The sequence below is a fragment of the Hylobates moloch genome, unplaced genomic scaffold, assembly GCF_009828535.3.
Source record: "Hylobates moloch isolate HMO894 unplaced genomic scaffold, HMol_V3 SCAFFOLD_3, whole genome shotgun sequence".
NCBI lineage: Eukaryota > Metazoa > Chordata > Mammalia > Primates > Hylobatidae > Hylobates > Hylobates moloch.
The window spans coordinates 133,631,484-133,648,441 of record NW_026652278.1 but is presented as its reverse complement, the minus strand read 5'-3'; the positions used below and the strand labels follow the sequence as shown (position 1 = coordinate 133,648,441).

General features: G+C 39.4%; 1 protein-coding gene and 1 pseudogene across 4 annotated transcripts in view; one reads left to right on the top strand and one right to left on the bottom strand.

The window, feature by feature from the left end:
- INPP4B (inositol polyphosphate-4-phosphatase type II B) overlaps nt 1–16,958 on the top strand; it is an 834,063-nt gene that overhangs the window by 534,980 nt on the left and 282,125 nt on the right. For all 4 annotated transcript variants that reach the window (XM_032147659.2, XM_032147632.2, XM_032147654.2 and 1 more), the window contains exon 8: nt 10,149–10,199. In XM_032147659.2, the coding sequence (XP_032003550.1) occupies nt 10,149–10,199 (51 nt within the window). The remainder of the gene's footprint in view (nt 1–10,148; nt 10,200–16,958) is intronic.
- On the bottom strand, nt 7,367–7,808 carry LOC116464423 (U6 snRNA-associated Sm-like protein LSm3; annotated as a pseudogene).

Here is a 16,958-nt window from a genome sequence, read left to right as displayed (position 1 = left end):
GTGTTGGATGAAGTGAGAAATGGAGACTTCAGGGGCCTCAAGTAAGTGGCCACTTTTTTCTCAGAAGAGACTTGGTGAATTCTGACACTTTGCAGAAGGCTAAAGAACCAGGTCAAAGGCTTCCAAAAAGCAGAGTGAAAGTCCCCATAGTTTCACAGTGCTTGGGAAACTAGAGAGAGAAACTGACAACAGGCAAGAGATGCCCTAGGGGTAGTGCTGAGTTGACACTGAGAAACTAAAAAGCCGTTTTTCACCTGGAGGTATTCACAGAGTCTCCCTGTGGCTAGAAGTCTGAATATCAAGGTTTTGCCAAACAGAAGGTGGCAACTGGCAGGCATAACACTCAGCAGAGATTCAGGTTTTCATGCATAGTTGGAATGACAGTTTTGGAGTCCAAAGGAGATTCAAACTCATGGCTGGTCTCCCTCTAAAGACTTGTCAGATGCTGAGGCTGTGTCAGGTATAATGTTAAAGAAGTATAGTGGAATGTCTTAACAATATCCACTTTTTCAGGGCTGAGAAGCAAAGACCAGTCAGGCTGTTGGTTGAAAACACAGAGGGCCATACCAGATGACACAGGTAGACTTAGAATCTTAGTTGGCTAGGGCTACGCATAAGAAATACCATAGACTGGGTAGCTTAAGCAACAAAAATTTATTTTCTCACAGGTCTGGAGTCTGCAAATCCAAGATCAAGGTGCTGGCAAGGTTGGCTTCTCCAAAGCCTCTCTCCTTAGCTTGTAGACAGCGGCCCTCTTGCTGCTTCTTTGCATGGTCTTTCCTCTGGGCGTGAGCTTTTCTGGTATCTCCTCTTTTTCTTACAAAGACACCAGTTACATTGGATTAGCACCCTATCCTATGGGTCTCCTTTTAAATTAATCACTTCTGTAAAGGCCCTATCTCAAATAATTACGTTCTGAGCTACTTGGGAGTAAGGGCTTCAATATATGAATATTGGAGAAACACAATTCAGCCAGTGACACTGAATTGTACCAACAATTCCAGCCCAGCTCTGTCCCAGATCAATCTCTGACTTGATTGAAGAGTGAGTCCCTACCCCTCACCTTACCTGCCATTTGCCCACATAAAAAGGGGGCACCTGTCTGCTGGAAGGTATCATCCGGAGCTTTTACAGTGGCTTGACATTTGAAAAAAAAAGATCGGCCAGGCGCTGTGGCTCACGCCTGTAATCCCAGCACTTTGGGAGGCCGAGGCGGGCAGATCACAAGGTCAGGAGATTGAGACCATCCTGGCTAACATGGTGAAACCCTGTCTCTACTAAAAATACAAAAAATTAGCCGGGCGTGGTGGCGGGCACCTGTAGTCCCAGCTACTCGGGAGGCTGAGGCAGGAGAATGGCGTGAACCCGGGAGGCGGAGCTTGCAGTGAGCCAAGATGGTGCCACTGCACTCCAGCCTGGGTGACAGAGCGAGACTCCCTCTCAAAAAGAAAAGAAAAAAAAATCTTCATAATCGGAATAATGAACCTCATTTCTATTTCAGGCATGTTTAAGTGCAATGAAGACTTGTTCTCATTATGACCCATTTCACTCATGAGCATTCTTCCAAACCAGAGCTTCTCAAACATTAATGTACACATAAATGAATTGGGAATCTTACCAAAATGAGCACTATGATGTACGTGTCTATGGTAAGCCTGAGATACTGCATTTCCAACAGACTTCTAGAGAATGGTCTGGAGACCACCCTCCTGACCAGCTGTTGACCAGCAGGTGATGAATATGCACAATAAAATTTAAGGAACCTTTCCTAAAAATGTCTAAGGGCCTTCTAGCTCTGATAATCTGTTAACTTTTTTTGTGTGTCCTTTTCAAAGGGAACCATATTTGATGGCTTGAACATGGCACAATATGTTTTAAGACTCCTCATAGGACTTAGAGCTAGTTTGTGAGGCTCATTCTTACCAAAAAGTAATCTCATTTATTTTATAGCAATAGTTATTTAACTTTGGCTAAACATTAGAATCAGGTGGAGTATTCGCCTTAAAAATACCGATGCTTGGGTCCTTCCTTTGGACATTCTGATTTAATTATTCTGGGGTGTGACCTGTGAATTGGCATTTAAAACAAACACAAAACCAAAAACATGTTACAGGTGATTCTACTGTGTTGTCAAGATTAACAACAACTGTTTTAGGGTAGCACATTTTAAAACAAATTTTTACTAAAATAGTAGTGGGCTTGCTTTGGCCCACTCACCTTAGTTACAAAGCACGTTTCTGGTAAAAAAAAATCAGCATATGGTAATAATAGCCCACTTTCAAAAGAATTAATATTTACCCATTGTTAATATTTGAAGGAATATTTCTCAGAATTTTTTCAATCCGTTGAAGCTGGGTAGTTGTCACTTCTTATAGGCTAGAAATGTGATTCCATTTTGCCAGTCCTCTCCAATTCCTATTGTCTCAAACACCCAGCCCACTCCTTTCATTAATTTTACCTACCTGGAGCCTGTGGGCATGTGAGTTTGTAACACTACGTTTACGATACTGATTTGTGAGATAGTAAGCTAGAAATTCCAAATGTTGAAGAAGAAATGTTAAATGTACTTCCCAGGAATATTTCGGATATAATTTTCATATTGCCTAGTTTTTTTTTTTTAGATTAACTGAGAGATTCCTTCCATCTCTAAGATTCTGTGGCCTAAATCCTTTAGGTTTGTACATGCATCATTTTCTCCATGCAGGATTAAAATTAAACAACTAGAAAACCATTATCTAAGACTAGCTGATAGATTTTAGAAAACTGAAGATTCTTAGCAATTATTATTAGATGTTTGACTCTTACCATGCCATTGTTATTGCATATCGACGAAATATACCTTGTCTTCTTAATCTCTTACTCTCTGAGATTGCCAGTGCTTATAATAGTGGCTGAATCATAATATGTGCTTGATACATGTTTGCTGGCCTTAAAATAGTAAATGAAGGTTTAATGTTAGCTATTTTGCTTTATTTTCTCATAACCATATACTAAATAAATCCAAAATTTCATTAGAACAAATCTGGAGGCATTACATTACCCAACTTCAAACTATACTATAAGGCTATGGCCACCAAAACAGCATGGTACTGGTATAAAAATAGGCACATAGACCCATGGAACAGAATAGAGAACCCAGAAATAAAGTCAAATACTTACAGCCAACTGATCTTCAACAAAGCAAGCAAAAGTAGGGAAACATAAAGTAGGGAAAGGACACTCGATTCAACAAATGGTGCTGGGACAATTGGCAAGTCACATGTAAAAGAATGAAACTGAATCCTTATCTCTGACCTCATACACAAATCGACTCAAGATGGATCAAAGACTTAAATCTAAGACCTGAAATCATAAAAATTCTAGAAGATAACATTAGAAAAACCCTTCTAGACATTGACTTAGGCAAAGAATTCATGACCAAGAACCCAAAAGCAAATGCAACAAAAACAAAGATAAATAGATGGGATTTAATTAAACTAAAGAGCTTCTTCACAGCAAAAGAAATAATCAGCAGAGCAAGTAGACAACTCACAGGGTGGGAGGAAATCTTTGCAAACTATGCATCTGACAAAGGGATAATATTTAGAATTTACAAGGAACTGAAGTCAGCAAGAAAAAAACAAATAATTCCATCAAAAAGTGGGCTAAGGACGTAAACAAACAATTCTCAAAAGAAATATAAATGGCCAACAAGCCTATGATAAAATGCTCAACATCACTAATTATCAGGAAAATGCAAATCCAAACTACAATGTGATATCACCTTACTCCTTCAGGAATGGCCACAATTAAAAAAAAAAAAAAAAAAAGAGATGTTGGTGTGGATGTGGTGAAAAGAGAACACTTTTACACTGCTGGTGAGAATGTAAACTAGTACAACCACTATGGAAAACAGTGCAGAGATTCCTTAACAAACTAAAAGTTGATCCACCATTTGATCTAGCAATCCCACTACTGGGTATCTACCCAGAGGAAAAGGAGTCATATGAAAAAGACACTTGCACAGGCATGTTTATAGCAGCACAATTCATAATTGCAAAAATATAGAACCAGCCCAAATGCCCATCAACCAATGAGTAGATAAAGAAAATGTGGTCAGCCATAAAAAGAAATCAAATAATGGCATTCACAGCAACATGGATGGAGGTGCAGACCATTATTCTAAGCGAAGTAACTCAGGAATGGAAAACCAAATGTAGTATTTCTCACTTGTAAATGGGAGCTAAGCTATGAGCACACAAAGGCATAAGAAAGATAAGTAGATTTGGGGGACTTGGGGAAGGGTGGGAGTGGGGTGAGGGATTAAAGGCTACACATCGGACACACTGTACACTGCTCAGGTAATGATGAGTGTGCCAAAATCTCAGCAGTCACCACTAAAGAAATTATCCATGTAACCAAACACCACATGTTCTTCCAAAACCTATTAAAATGAAAAAGAAAGGAGCATCTAAATTATTCTGTCAAAAGAAATGTAAACATCCAAATTTTAGTGTCTTAGCACAATGGAAGTTTATTTCTTGATTATTATGGTAGGTGGAATTCTAAGATCATTCCCAAAATTACCACTCCATGGTGTAGCATCCCTGCATAATCCTCAATACTGTGATATGATAGCATTTACTCTCATGATTAGGTCATATTATATAGCCTAGTTGAAAGATCATCTGAGGAAAGCCTGACCTAATCAGGTAATCCTTTAAAAGAGAGTGAGTTCTTCCTAAAAGCAGAAGTTAGAGAAGATTTGACTCCAAGGAGATTCTCTATTGCTGAATTTAATGGAGGAGGGAGCATGGTAAGGGCTGCTAGTGTGTGGCCCCAGGAGTTTAGAGCATCCTCCTGTGAACAGCCATCAAGAAAATGAGGGCCACAGTTCAAGAGTTGGAAGAAACTAAATTCTGAGAACAGCCTGAGGGAGCTTTGAAGCACATCTTTCTCCAGTGAAGCCTCTAAATGAGGACACAGCCAGCTGACACCTTGATTTCAGCCTCGTGAGATTCGAGTAGAGAATCCAGCCATATCATGCCTGGACTTCTAACCTACAGAGCCGTGAACAAATAAATGGATGTTGTTTTAAGCAGCTAAGTTTGTGGTAATTTGTTACACACCAGTAGAAAACACAATTATTTAACAGTCTACTACCAGTAGTGATGGTTGGCAGATGGCTTTCTTTCATGTGGTCATTTTGGGACTCAGGTGCAGCTCAGCCACCATGTAAAGACTGGTATCCTCTATGTATGGCCATTGGAAGAAGAATGAGACAGTGGAGAGAGTGTACTATATTCACTCTTGCAAAATCCAGCAAACATCATTTGCATGTACATTTCACTGGTGAGAACTAGCTGCGTGGCTGCACCTGGGATCAAGGGTTCCTAGGATATGGAATCCTGGTTGAGCAGCTTCCTTCCAGAAAATTCATACTGTGAAGCGGGGCAAAACATTTCTGTTGTTGTCAAATTTTAATGTTTAATTATTAAGACACTTACGTGTCTCCTTCCAAGTAGAACAAGTAAATGTGATGATATATTCTAATTTGAGATACATAGAGAATTAGAGTAACACTTTTTTTTTTCTTTTAAAGAAATGAGACACATTCATTATCAGAGACATTTCCAGGTGTGACAGTTTTCTAGGAAGAGCATCTGGGCTGTATCCCTGCCGAGAGGTGTTCCTCCACTATAACCAATGTCTTTCCCTCTGCCTGCCAGCTGAGACTGTCCAGAGGGAGGATGCTTCTCCCTCTCCTACCAATGAGCAGATGCACTTGCATGAGGTCCAGGTGCTGCCAGCCTAGTGTGCAGACTCAGGACAGCATGGCCTTTTCCTTCTCTGGGTCTGGATCTCCAACAGACTCCCAGCATTTCAGGCAGCCCCATTGCCTGATTTTCAGCTACTCACCTACAAAAAATAGAGCAGTCCTCACTCTCCTCCCACACTCAGGACAGCAATGCCCATGCTCATTGTGACAAGGTTGTCTAGTCTGAGGAGTATGTCTTGCATAAATATGAGCATTAAAGTCCTGTGTTCAGCTGCTGTATTGGTAGCTGAAGCAGCCTCTTGTTGGGAACAATTAAGATATGTGAAGTAGTCTATTGGAATTCCATGAAAGAGTGAGAATAACCCACCGTATGCTACCTGGTTTTGTTTTTAAGATAAATTTGGTTTAATTTTGAACTTCTGGGATTGATATAGAAGGAAATTTGTTTTAGATGAACCTTAGAAAATATTCAAGATGGAATAGGAAACATGATTTTCTACATGATCGCTACCATTAATTGGTCTGCCTTGCTTTATTTGACATCATAAAAGTCTAGACAAAAGGAAGCTGTAAGAATGTTTTAAATTTGTAGTCAGGATGAAATTCTTATGTTCCAAGAAGGGACAGGGAGGGGAATAGTGAAGAAAAATAGAGAGAACTGCTGATAAGACCAAAAAAGGGAAAATGAATTCCTAAGGAAGACTTGAAATTCTCAGGAGGCGTGACATTGTCGGTGAACCAGAATATTCCAAATGCTACAGTGACAGCGGTTGCTTCATCCCTTCCTCACCAAGAGGTCTCATCTAAATCTGTTCAGGCCTTAGTATTTTTTAGTGACATATTCCTCTTTCTCTCTCTTCCTCCCTGTCTCACGGTCCTCCTCCCTTCCTCTGCCTTCCACTCCTTCTTTCTTTCCTCCCCTCTTTCCTCTTCATTTTCTCTCTTCCCCCCTCCATTTCTTTCTCACACACTTTGTTCTTCTCTCTCTGGGTCAGGTACTGTTTGCAGTGCTGAAAAGGATAGAATACAACAACCTCTAGGTTCTGTTCACCCCATGTTAAATAACTGACACAAAAGCTGAAAGGCAACTGGCATGAAGCGGTTCAATAATTTTCCCAAGGTGACTCGGGAAGAGTTGGGATGTGTCAAGGGCTCTGATCATGCCACTCCACTATTCAATGCCTTCCCTGATATCCTATTGCCTGGAATATTTCAGTGGAATAAAACTCCACTTCTATAACATGGGAGACAGCCCTCTACAGTAAATGGCCCCAATTCCCCAAACGTATGTAATTCTTGCCATTTCCTGCAGGGTCCCAATAGCATCAACAGAATACTTACTATTTTCTGAACACAACTGAGCTCTGGTTTATGTTTGTTTGTTCATTTTTGTTTTTGCATCTTGATGATTACACTTATTGGAAGAGTTGGAGGAAAAAGTGCCATTTAGCTTAAGAAGTCCTGAGTTATCTGCAAATCAATTCATTTCCGGAGTGGAAAAATCCTCAGAATTATTTCTTAATATCAAAATGTATGCAGGTTTCTCTTTCAAATGCTTTGTACTTTTAAAGAGGCAATTGTCCAAAGTCTCCTATTTTCCATACAGGACAAATTCTTTGTGTCAGCCAACTTTCAGTAGAGGGACAACCAGGACAACACCATCTCCCTGGATAATGAGCATTGGAATACTCAGTTTCATTGATTTACATATCCCTTCGTATGTTTATTCATCAATTTCTATAGTAGCCACAGTTTCTTCTACATCTCCCAACATCATATTTAAATGTTGATCAGAAGCATGTAATCTGCCATGAAGCCGTCAGTCATTTCCCATTTTCATGTAAATTTGCTCATCTAGTCTGAGCCTGGTAAGATCCAGGGGCTCCTCTGTGGTTTTGATAGTTTGTTGCTGGCCCACACAATCTGCCATGTTTCAAATCCTGCACCCTTCCCCCTGAACTCTTACAACTCTATGACAGACACTTGTTACATAAAACTCTGCTTGTTTTATCATATCCTTCCTTGCCTAAAACTCCTACTCATCCTTCAAAACCCAGACCACCTCTTTTGTGAAGCCTTTCCTGAAACTCACAGGATAAAATATTCTTCATTCTAAATGCCCATAGGAAAATGCCCATATTTCTATTATAGCACTTATTGCATTGTGCTAAATTATTCACACATGTGTCTCACTCACTAGCCTATGAAGTCTCAGCAAGAAACACTGGGGCATTATTCACTGGCAAATCCAGTGCTTGCTACCTAGCTTGTGTTCACTGCAATGGAGGGTATATTTTACATAAGAAAAGCATCACTGATATAACCTATGTACCATAACGTCAGCAATAGGATAAAGAATATTGTCAAAAATTTTCTACCTTTGTCCAATATTAAAACACATACTTTTGTATTAATATTTATGACCCAAATCAAATACTTTATACAACTCTATGTATATTGACCCTCTTACCAATTTCTGACTTTTTCTTTTTATTTGTAAATTTAAGTGCATATCTTTGGAAAATGTTATTTGGCTGTCAATTTAAAAAAAAATTAATGTATATAATAATACACATATGTACATTATGTGGTGCATGTTGTGAGTATTCATTATATGTATAGCACTTTATACTAATATGTATATATATAGTATAATAAACTATACATATACATACAGAGTTCGAGGGAGAAACCATATTTATACATACTATATATAATCCATGCACACACACTACATTGTCCACCACCACTATTTGTATATAGTTTCCTTGTCCTTTGAGACCAGCTGATGACTTTCAGATAATGAGACTGAATGGTAATGTGGGCAAAAAATGTTAATGCAGCTACCAAACTGCTAATGCTCTTAGCCAGCAAGTGCTCTGTCATGCAGTCCTGAGATGAAGAGTTGAGTGTGTTCTACAAATTGTGTTTACTCCACTGGGATCTCTCATGTCATTTATTTTGTGCTTGGGTGAACAATTTTGAGTTATAATGACTGACAAATTGTGCAAGCGATAGTGCTGGATCTGTCATAAAGAAACAAAAAGCATTAAGCTAGAAGTTCACATGCACATTTTATTATAGCTTGCTGCTTTTTTTCAAGGAACTGGCAACTGTGTTCAAGATTAGCAGGCCATGAGGAGCTGATTCAAGTCTTTTAATATTATTAGGGGTATTAGAAGCATCCCTTCAATCTGGGAGGATTGACTTGGTATGGTCAGGTATGTCAAGACTTAAGGGATTTGAAGAGAAGTATGCATAAAGGGATTTTGTTAAAATGATCCCTTAAAATGTTGATCCTTTAAGTGTTTTAGGCTGTTGCTCCTTGATTCTTCCCCTCCAATCTTCTTTCTCTCCAAGTAGACAGGATGTGCTTGTATATTGCTTTATATTCATTTAACTTGTCTAACTCATCTTTATTTCAAATTAAGACATACTAGATATAAGTTTCTTGTTTTTTCTTACATTCCCTATCTTTTTCTGAAGCAAGAAAGGCAATCACAATTTTTTTTTTTTATTTGAAATGTGTTTTCTTAAGAGAACCATAGAGTCAGTAGCTATACATTGGAAGCAGAATATCTGGGGGCATGGAGGAGCGCCAAGAGTTTGAAAGGGTTCCCAGGTGATTCTAATGTACAGCCAGGATTGAAAATCACCACTTAGTTGAAGATACATGTCTCTTGATTATATAAGGAGTTAGTGTTTCAGCTAGAACACCTTTTTGGAAAGCTTGCCCAGATAACCGGTTCTTTTACATTACTCCCCCTCCCACAATTGAGAATTACTTTTCTAGTAAATTCAGATGATGGTATCTGTTAATTTGGCCCAGTATTCACAAGTGGGAAAGATATCCTATAAGAATCATGAGTGTGGGCGCTCATTCGGAGAATAATTTTTTAATTAAAAGAATTGACACAATTGTACATACTTATGAGGCACATAATGACATTGCAATACATGTAATGTACTGTGATCAGATCATGGTAATTAGCATATCCATAATTTCAAACATTTATCATTTCTTTGTGTTGGGAACACTCATTGCGCATGCATGGAATTGCTTTCTCTATACCAGCTCTTTCCTTTCCCTGAATATTGAATGAAGATTGCCTTTTTAGAAGATTAAAGAGATCTGCCTAAGTTCCGGATATATCTGTATTAGATAAAGAGATGGTGTGAGGATCCAGGCAGCTCTGTCCAGGAAGTTCAGGAACTGTAACAGCACAGCTTCATTGCACTGCCACAGGTGTTGCACACAGGTGAATTCATTAATGATTAACCACAGAGTCTGAATTGACGCGAGATGAAGGAAATTGAAACCCAGCACCTGTGCGAGGCTTCTGCACTAGTTTCTACTCCAAAGTCTTACAGAAAATGTTTTTCTCCACAGGTTCGAACCAGTGTCCTACCAGAACATAAGGATCCCCCACCAGAAGTTGGGGTAAGTGTTTCTTATGTTTCCAGAAGGCACACATATCGCTTCTAAATTAATCATTTGGATTTTCTCTGGCCTCCTGCTTGGTGACTGACAAATAAAATTGAATTACACTAACAGGGTGTGGCTCTTCGAGGAGGCACTATCACATATTTGCTGAATTGCATGGAATTCATTTTTTTGTTGTTTCCTGAAAATCATCCTCAAGTGAATGCATATCTAGTTCAGCTGGCTAGAGATGAGCCTAGACTTTGCCCTGCAGGTAGTTGAACTGTGATTCAGAGCCAAGATTCCTGGACCAACAGGAGGCGAGGGAAATTACAGATGTGATCTCCACCGCTTCAGGAAGGAGGAAGAGAACCAGCCATAGGATTGTGATATTTTCTGTTTCCTGCCACTTAAACACTGTAATGAAGGTCAAAAGAGAGGCAGCCACCACTGTTCAGTCCAATGTTGGAAAATCCTGCTGAGGTTTTCTTGCTGCACTGAACTATTGCCTCTCTAGCATTCAGAATTTAGAAGAACAAGAAGGTACTGGGTACTTTCTGCTTAGACATGGCTAGAGTAGGTGGTGGCAGCTCCTAAAAGATATAGCCCCACAGGCTGAATCCCTGTGATCTGTGTGTTCAGAGAGGAGGAAAAAGACCAGAAGTTAATTAGGTCTAAGAAGCCCTGGGGCTGAGCCAACTGGAAGAGCTATTTGAAATACCCTGAAATCCTACAGGTACTTGACAACCTTCTTCCAGTCAGTGTGCAGGGCACCGTACTAGGTACCATTAATTTTCTCATTGAACACAGCCACTTGCTCAGACCTGCCAAGGAAGGACTCCAAAAATATGCACCAAGGTTTGACTCGACTGAGCAGAATGTCAGTTATCTCTGCAGCTGTTAGTGAAGAAGCAGAGGGAAAAGGGCGATGTCTTGCTTTCTCATGCCTAACACAAGCCTCTCATCTCTTCCTCGGGACTGGTTGAGTAACTGCTTTGACTTGAGGGAATCCTTGCAGTTTTTCTGCCTGTCCCTTCAACCTCTTGTGTCACTCACTTCCACCACCAATCTCTGTGCTGACTACACAAACCTTCATTTAGTTCCCCCAGTGTGTCCAGAAGGTTCTCCCCAGCTTCAGGCCTCCACAGACACAGGCAGATGGCCCTCTGTCAGCCTGGCCTGCTGCACTTCATGGGGAGAGGGCTCCCTTCCACAGCTCAGGGACCAGCTCACATGTTTCCACTACTACGACCCTGGGGCCCTGCTTCCAGCTGGACCCTCCATCCTAAATGCATGCTCTCATCACACCCATGGCACTGCTTCATAAAATGTGAGACTTTTTAAACTATTAATATGGGTAATACATTATTCTATCAAGGTGTTCCATTTATTTATCAAGGTTCAAGGAAGCTTAGCTGGTTTAACTTTTTTCTCCTGTGTTCACTGCCTGCCCCGACCCCACTCCATCACTGCTCTTGTGTTGAATCCCCCTTGCTTGAAGCTTTAATGATATTTTGGCCCAATCGTGTAGATTTCTCAAAATTTTTCACTCTCACTCATGTTCTTGGGAATCCATCTTCATTATTTCAAACCTTGAGTCTCTTTTCTGATTTTATTTTCTTCTACCTCCTCCCACCATTTTCCCCTACAGGCTAGACTTTCTGTGACTCTAGTGACGTGCAGTGGGGAGGAAGCCTAATGTGAGATCCACACATGTCCTGCCCTTTCTTCTTTTGATTCCTCAGTTGTGGCAGCAAAGAGGAAGGAGTAGGGAGACAGAGGTTTATTCTGGGCTTGCCCCTGGTGAAGGTGAGGTTTTCTTACTGCTAGACTTGATGCTTCTCAGGCAGTGCCTGCCTGTTAGAGTCCTCTATGTGGCAGATATTGATTTGCTGGCTCTCTGATGGGCACAGGTATAGATATTTCTGGGGACCTTGTCAGGTTCTCCCCATAGCATAATTGCCTACCATGGGGGACCTGGCTCTGGGCCCACTTCCTCCACTGCCCACCCCCATTCCACAACCTCTTGTTGTGAGATCTGCCATTCAAGCACATGGCTCCAGGTCAGCCACTTTCTGTGCTGTCCAAATACATGACACTCACATGTACTTGCCATCCCACATGGAAGAAATGCAAGCTGTTCCATTGTGTGGTTTCCTCTTTCGGCTCAGCCATCTCTCTGCTGATCCTTTCTACGAGTGCCAGCAGCTTCAGGCACTGGATCATATTCAATGATTCTCAAAGGAGAGACAATCAGTTCCCAGTGGAGGTAAACATGGTTTAGACACCTCTAGGCTTTATAAGTGATTTTTGGCACCAGACCCTCTTGGCTTCAGCTTTGGGGATAAAGATATTTTCCTGGGGGATGGTTAAGAGAGAAATTAGCCACATCTCTGAAATCAGACACCTTCCTAAATGCTGACCTCTCCTCTCTTCTAGCCCTAGCTTTATATTAACTGGGTATATTGTGGCTACTTATAGACCAGCGTCTCTATACTGGCTCTCATCAAGCATGTTAATGAGATTGCTGGCCTCAAACACTGAAGGTTCTTTGAACATACAATGGGGTACATTTATTACATTGTGTCTTCATCTTTGAAAAAACTCGGCTGTAATTCCTGGACTAAAAGAGAAATCTCAATTGGTATCCTGTGACATGCCTATTTTTGCAATTAGAAATGTACCCTAAGGCAAGTAACGTGACAAACTGGCTTAAAACTAAGTAATGGGTTTGTTTTTCTTATGTTATAGAAGTCTTGGGAAAGTTGTCCAAGGCTTCAGCTACTCAAAAGTGACTTGAAGCAACCAGACTCTATCCATCTTCCTGGTCCTTCTTTCTTAGAGAATTGCACAGACTGGCCATGGTACCCCAGGTAGCACATTCTGGGTTGAGTGAAAAATAAAGGGCAAAAAGCTCAGCTGGCCTATTCCTTCAATTCTGGAAAACAATAACTTCCTGGGAAATTTCATTTTGTATACTGTCACTTACATAGTATTGGGAAGACCTAAGTCCTTAACTAGAAGAGAATCTGGGTACAATTCTCATTTAAACAAAATTGAGGTGCTATTAGCAATGAAGAATGGGCAGAAAGCGTGTTAGAAAGGCAATTAGTCATGTCTCCACACTCTTGCTAGATGTACTCCATGAGAGCAAAGTCTCTATTTCTAATATTCCTGGCTTTGTGCTTGGAAGCTAGCAAATCTATGATCTATGTATTGAATAAATCAAAAAGCATACCATGATTTTATTTTGCCAACCATTTTATGTATTGTTAGAACCACTGGAAATAAATGGGTGGGGGAGTCTAGAAATGACTGTAATAATACCGTAAAAAATCTAACAACTTTTGTGACCCATCAGAACTCAAAATGGCCAGTAAGATTTCAGAACTAAATTTCAAGCACAGTAAGAATAAATCTAAAGAGGAACAATTTAGCATGCATTGACTTCCTAACACCCTCAGATTACGTGTTATTTTGGAGAGAGACGTTAACATATGTTGACTACCTATGAAGTACCACTTGTTAATACACATCCTATCAGCGAATCCTCAAAATATTTCCTTGGACACCGCAAAACAGGTCGGAGAGTTTAAGCTCTTGGCCAAGGACATAGAGCCAGTAATGGCTGTGTCATTACAACATACAAGGGCTTTACTCTTCAAGTACTCTAATTTTTTTTAAAGGAGTTTAGATTTTTTATTGTAATCTTTCAAATATGTTAGGTGTGTTTCTGTGCATTCTCAAACAGAATTTAGTGGATGCACCCAAATATTTTCTTGATGACTTAGTCAAGCAAATACTAATATGTGCTCTTAGACCTTTTGAGGTATATTCACAAGTAAAGATAAAATTCTGTAATAAATGACTTTACCTTAAAGTGCTTTTTAATGTTTCCTTTGGGCTATTCATCAACTTTTAATAGACTTCTTCCCAATTATTTTTTCTTTTTGATGTATTTTTCAATGTTAATAGTTCACTTAGTCTTTTTCTCTTCCTATGGGGTAGGAAATAAATAATATAATCATACCTGTTGTGGTTTACAGAAGAAAAAAGTACCTGGGCTATGAAAAGGCCTGCCTGTAAGTTATGTGTAAGAGATGTTGTATATCAGTCTTATGATACAAACTTCAATTTTTCAAAGACCTTTTAAAACTTATACCATAGTTCCTGTGTGTTGTTTTATGATGATAGGTCAAAATATTATTGATATATATTCATTTAACCTCTAAACCAGCAGTGTTCAATGGATATAATGTATGTCACAAAATGCATGCCATATATGTAATTTTAAATTTTCAAGCAGCTGTGTTTTTAAAAAGTAGAAAGAAACAGGCTGAATTAATTTTAATATATTTTATTTTAACCTAGTATATACAAAATATTATTCCAAAGTTTAATCAATACAATAAATTATATATTCATATTTCTTTTTTCATACTAAGCATTCTAAATTCAGTGTGTATTTTATACTGAGTGTACATCTCAACTTGGAGTAGCCACATTTTACGTGCTAAAGCCAGTGGCTACCCATCGGATAGCACAGCTCTGGAGAGTAGTTGAATAAATTTGAGGAGCTCCATGAAAATTGTAATATAGAAAAAAACCTGTGCTTTGAATATAGGCTTTGTGAGAAGAACATGAATGATGGAGGTGTGGCCAGCTGTGGCCATATGTATGGTGTTGTACCTTCTCTGACCCCCTTAAAGGTGACTGAGGAGCCACAGAGGACCTGCTGCATGGAGATGTCAAATCCTAGTGAACAGTCTGGATATCTGTGACTTGCTCAGAGTGGCTGCAGGGGCTGGTGGGATACACTATTCATGTGGACACTCCCTGTAGAGAGAGGCCAGGGATTCTGACAGATGCAACCACTTTTTTTCACCCTGTTTGATAGTACTCTCCAGCCAGGTGAGAGTGATTGAAATCATGCAGCAAACAGTTTAATGATTATCTGCTTTGGGGTTCTTGCACCAGAATAACTGAGTGTTGCGTTTTCATGAGCAGGCAAGAAAGGTTAGAGCTGCATGTTGTGCAGGCAGAGAGTCTGTCAGAAGGAAAGGGAATTGCCACCTGTCCTAGAAATGAGGCGCAGCATGATGGGGATGAAAGAATGCTGGACAGAGAAGCAAAAAACCTGGGTTCTAACTTGCCTTCTAAAGATTAACTAGTTCTGTGACAGGTGTAAGCCAGTTTACTCTTAGAGGCCCCGGTTCCTTTATCTACTGACTATCAGGGCCTTAATCCTTAAGGTTCTTTAAACACCCTATGTAATCTAATACTACTTACAGCTATAAGGGGTCATAGGTAACATTTTCTCAACAATAATATTCATAACTATATAGTACCTTTTGGCCTTTGTATCTTTTTTCATCTTTTTTTCTAAAATTTCTTCTAAGTTATATTTCCCCCAAATCTAATATTTATTTTTCTTTTTGTAATGCAGGCATTTCTCATAGACTTTTTAAAAAAATACGTTGCCTTTTCCCAAAAGTGTTTAAGCTGCACATTAGATACTTTTAAGGCATCTGACTTCTGGTTGTATGATCTTAATCACTATGCAAAGTTCTATTTATGGGAGATGTTTTATTTTCCTGGCTAGATGCTTTCTTTGCCTGGATTACTTTAATTTTCTCATAGCAATAACTATGAGAAAGGTAAGTTATCATATGCATTTTTTTTCAGCAACTAAGGCCTAGAATAGTGGAGCAACTTGTTCAAGACCACAGACTTCATAAGAGAGAAGACAGGGAAATAAGAAGTGACAATGCTTAGCAGTAGATGGTGAGCCTGGGGGCTGGAAGAAGTAATTTAATTGTCCAGATTTTCATTTTTGGACAGAATAACTGATTTAGAGCCACACTTCAGACCTCTGAGCTCCAACTCGAGTGAAGCTTTCCCTTTTTTGTCTTTATTTTCCCCTGACAGAAACGGCACCAAAGGAGATTCGGAAAACACTGTCCTTTGAATTATATTTAAAATATTAAAAAAATAGATAAATTATCTTAAATTATATGATTATAATGACAGTGATAGCAAAGATACAATAGCTCTATATTAAATTATTCTTTTACATTAGCATCATGTGCTATAGAGAAGACTCTTTTCTCATTCATTCTTTTATAATGTGTTCAGCAAATATTCACATAGATTAAAGATTTATTTTCTAACTTTGGGGGTGGGAGAATCCTTCTTTTATTTATACTGAGGTGAAGAAAACAAAAAACCGGCTCGAAAGTAAATGTATAGGCAATCCCATTGTTTGTTGTTGCAGTATAAAACAATTGTCTTCACATTTTTTGATTTTATTAATGTAGTTTATACAACATGCTGTCCTGATATACAGTTATTTTTAGGATTAAAAAAAGGATAGCATTGGTACCCAAATAATACCTCCTCTTGTTTGACAAGTTTACAAAATGTAATGGTATGATGCCATCGTTATCCAGATTGATTTTTAACAGATTTTATTATTTGTGAGCATTTTCATTATCCTTTGAGATCAAGCAAGTGGCTGACAGTTGTCATGGATAAACCTGACTCATGGGCATTGTTCTTGGCACACTGTATGCACTCACAGTGCAGCCCTCTGTTCCAGACACTGGGCTCAGCTAGGAGATGGACAAGCCAAGGTTCTGCTTCCACAGGAGCTCCTGGTCTGGTGAACAGGAGAAACATTCAATGGCTTGTGGTCATAAATTTTACTTGCAGCTGTGCCTTATGGTGAGTCCATAGTTTATGTCTGAAAATAGCAATTCCACCTGTCTCTAGCTGCTA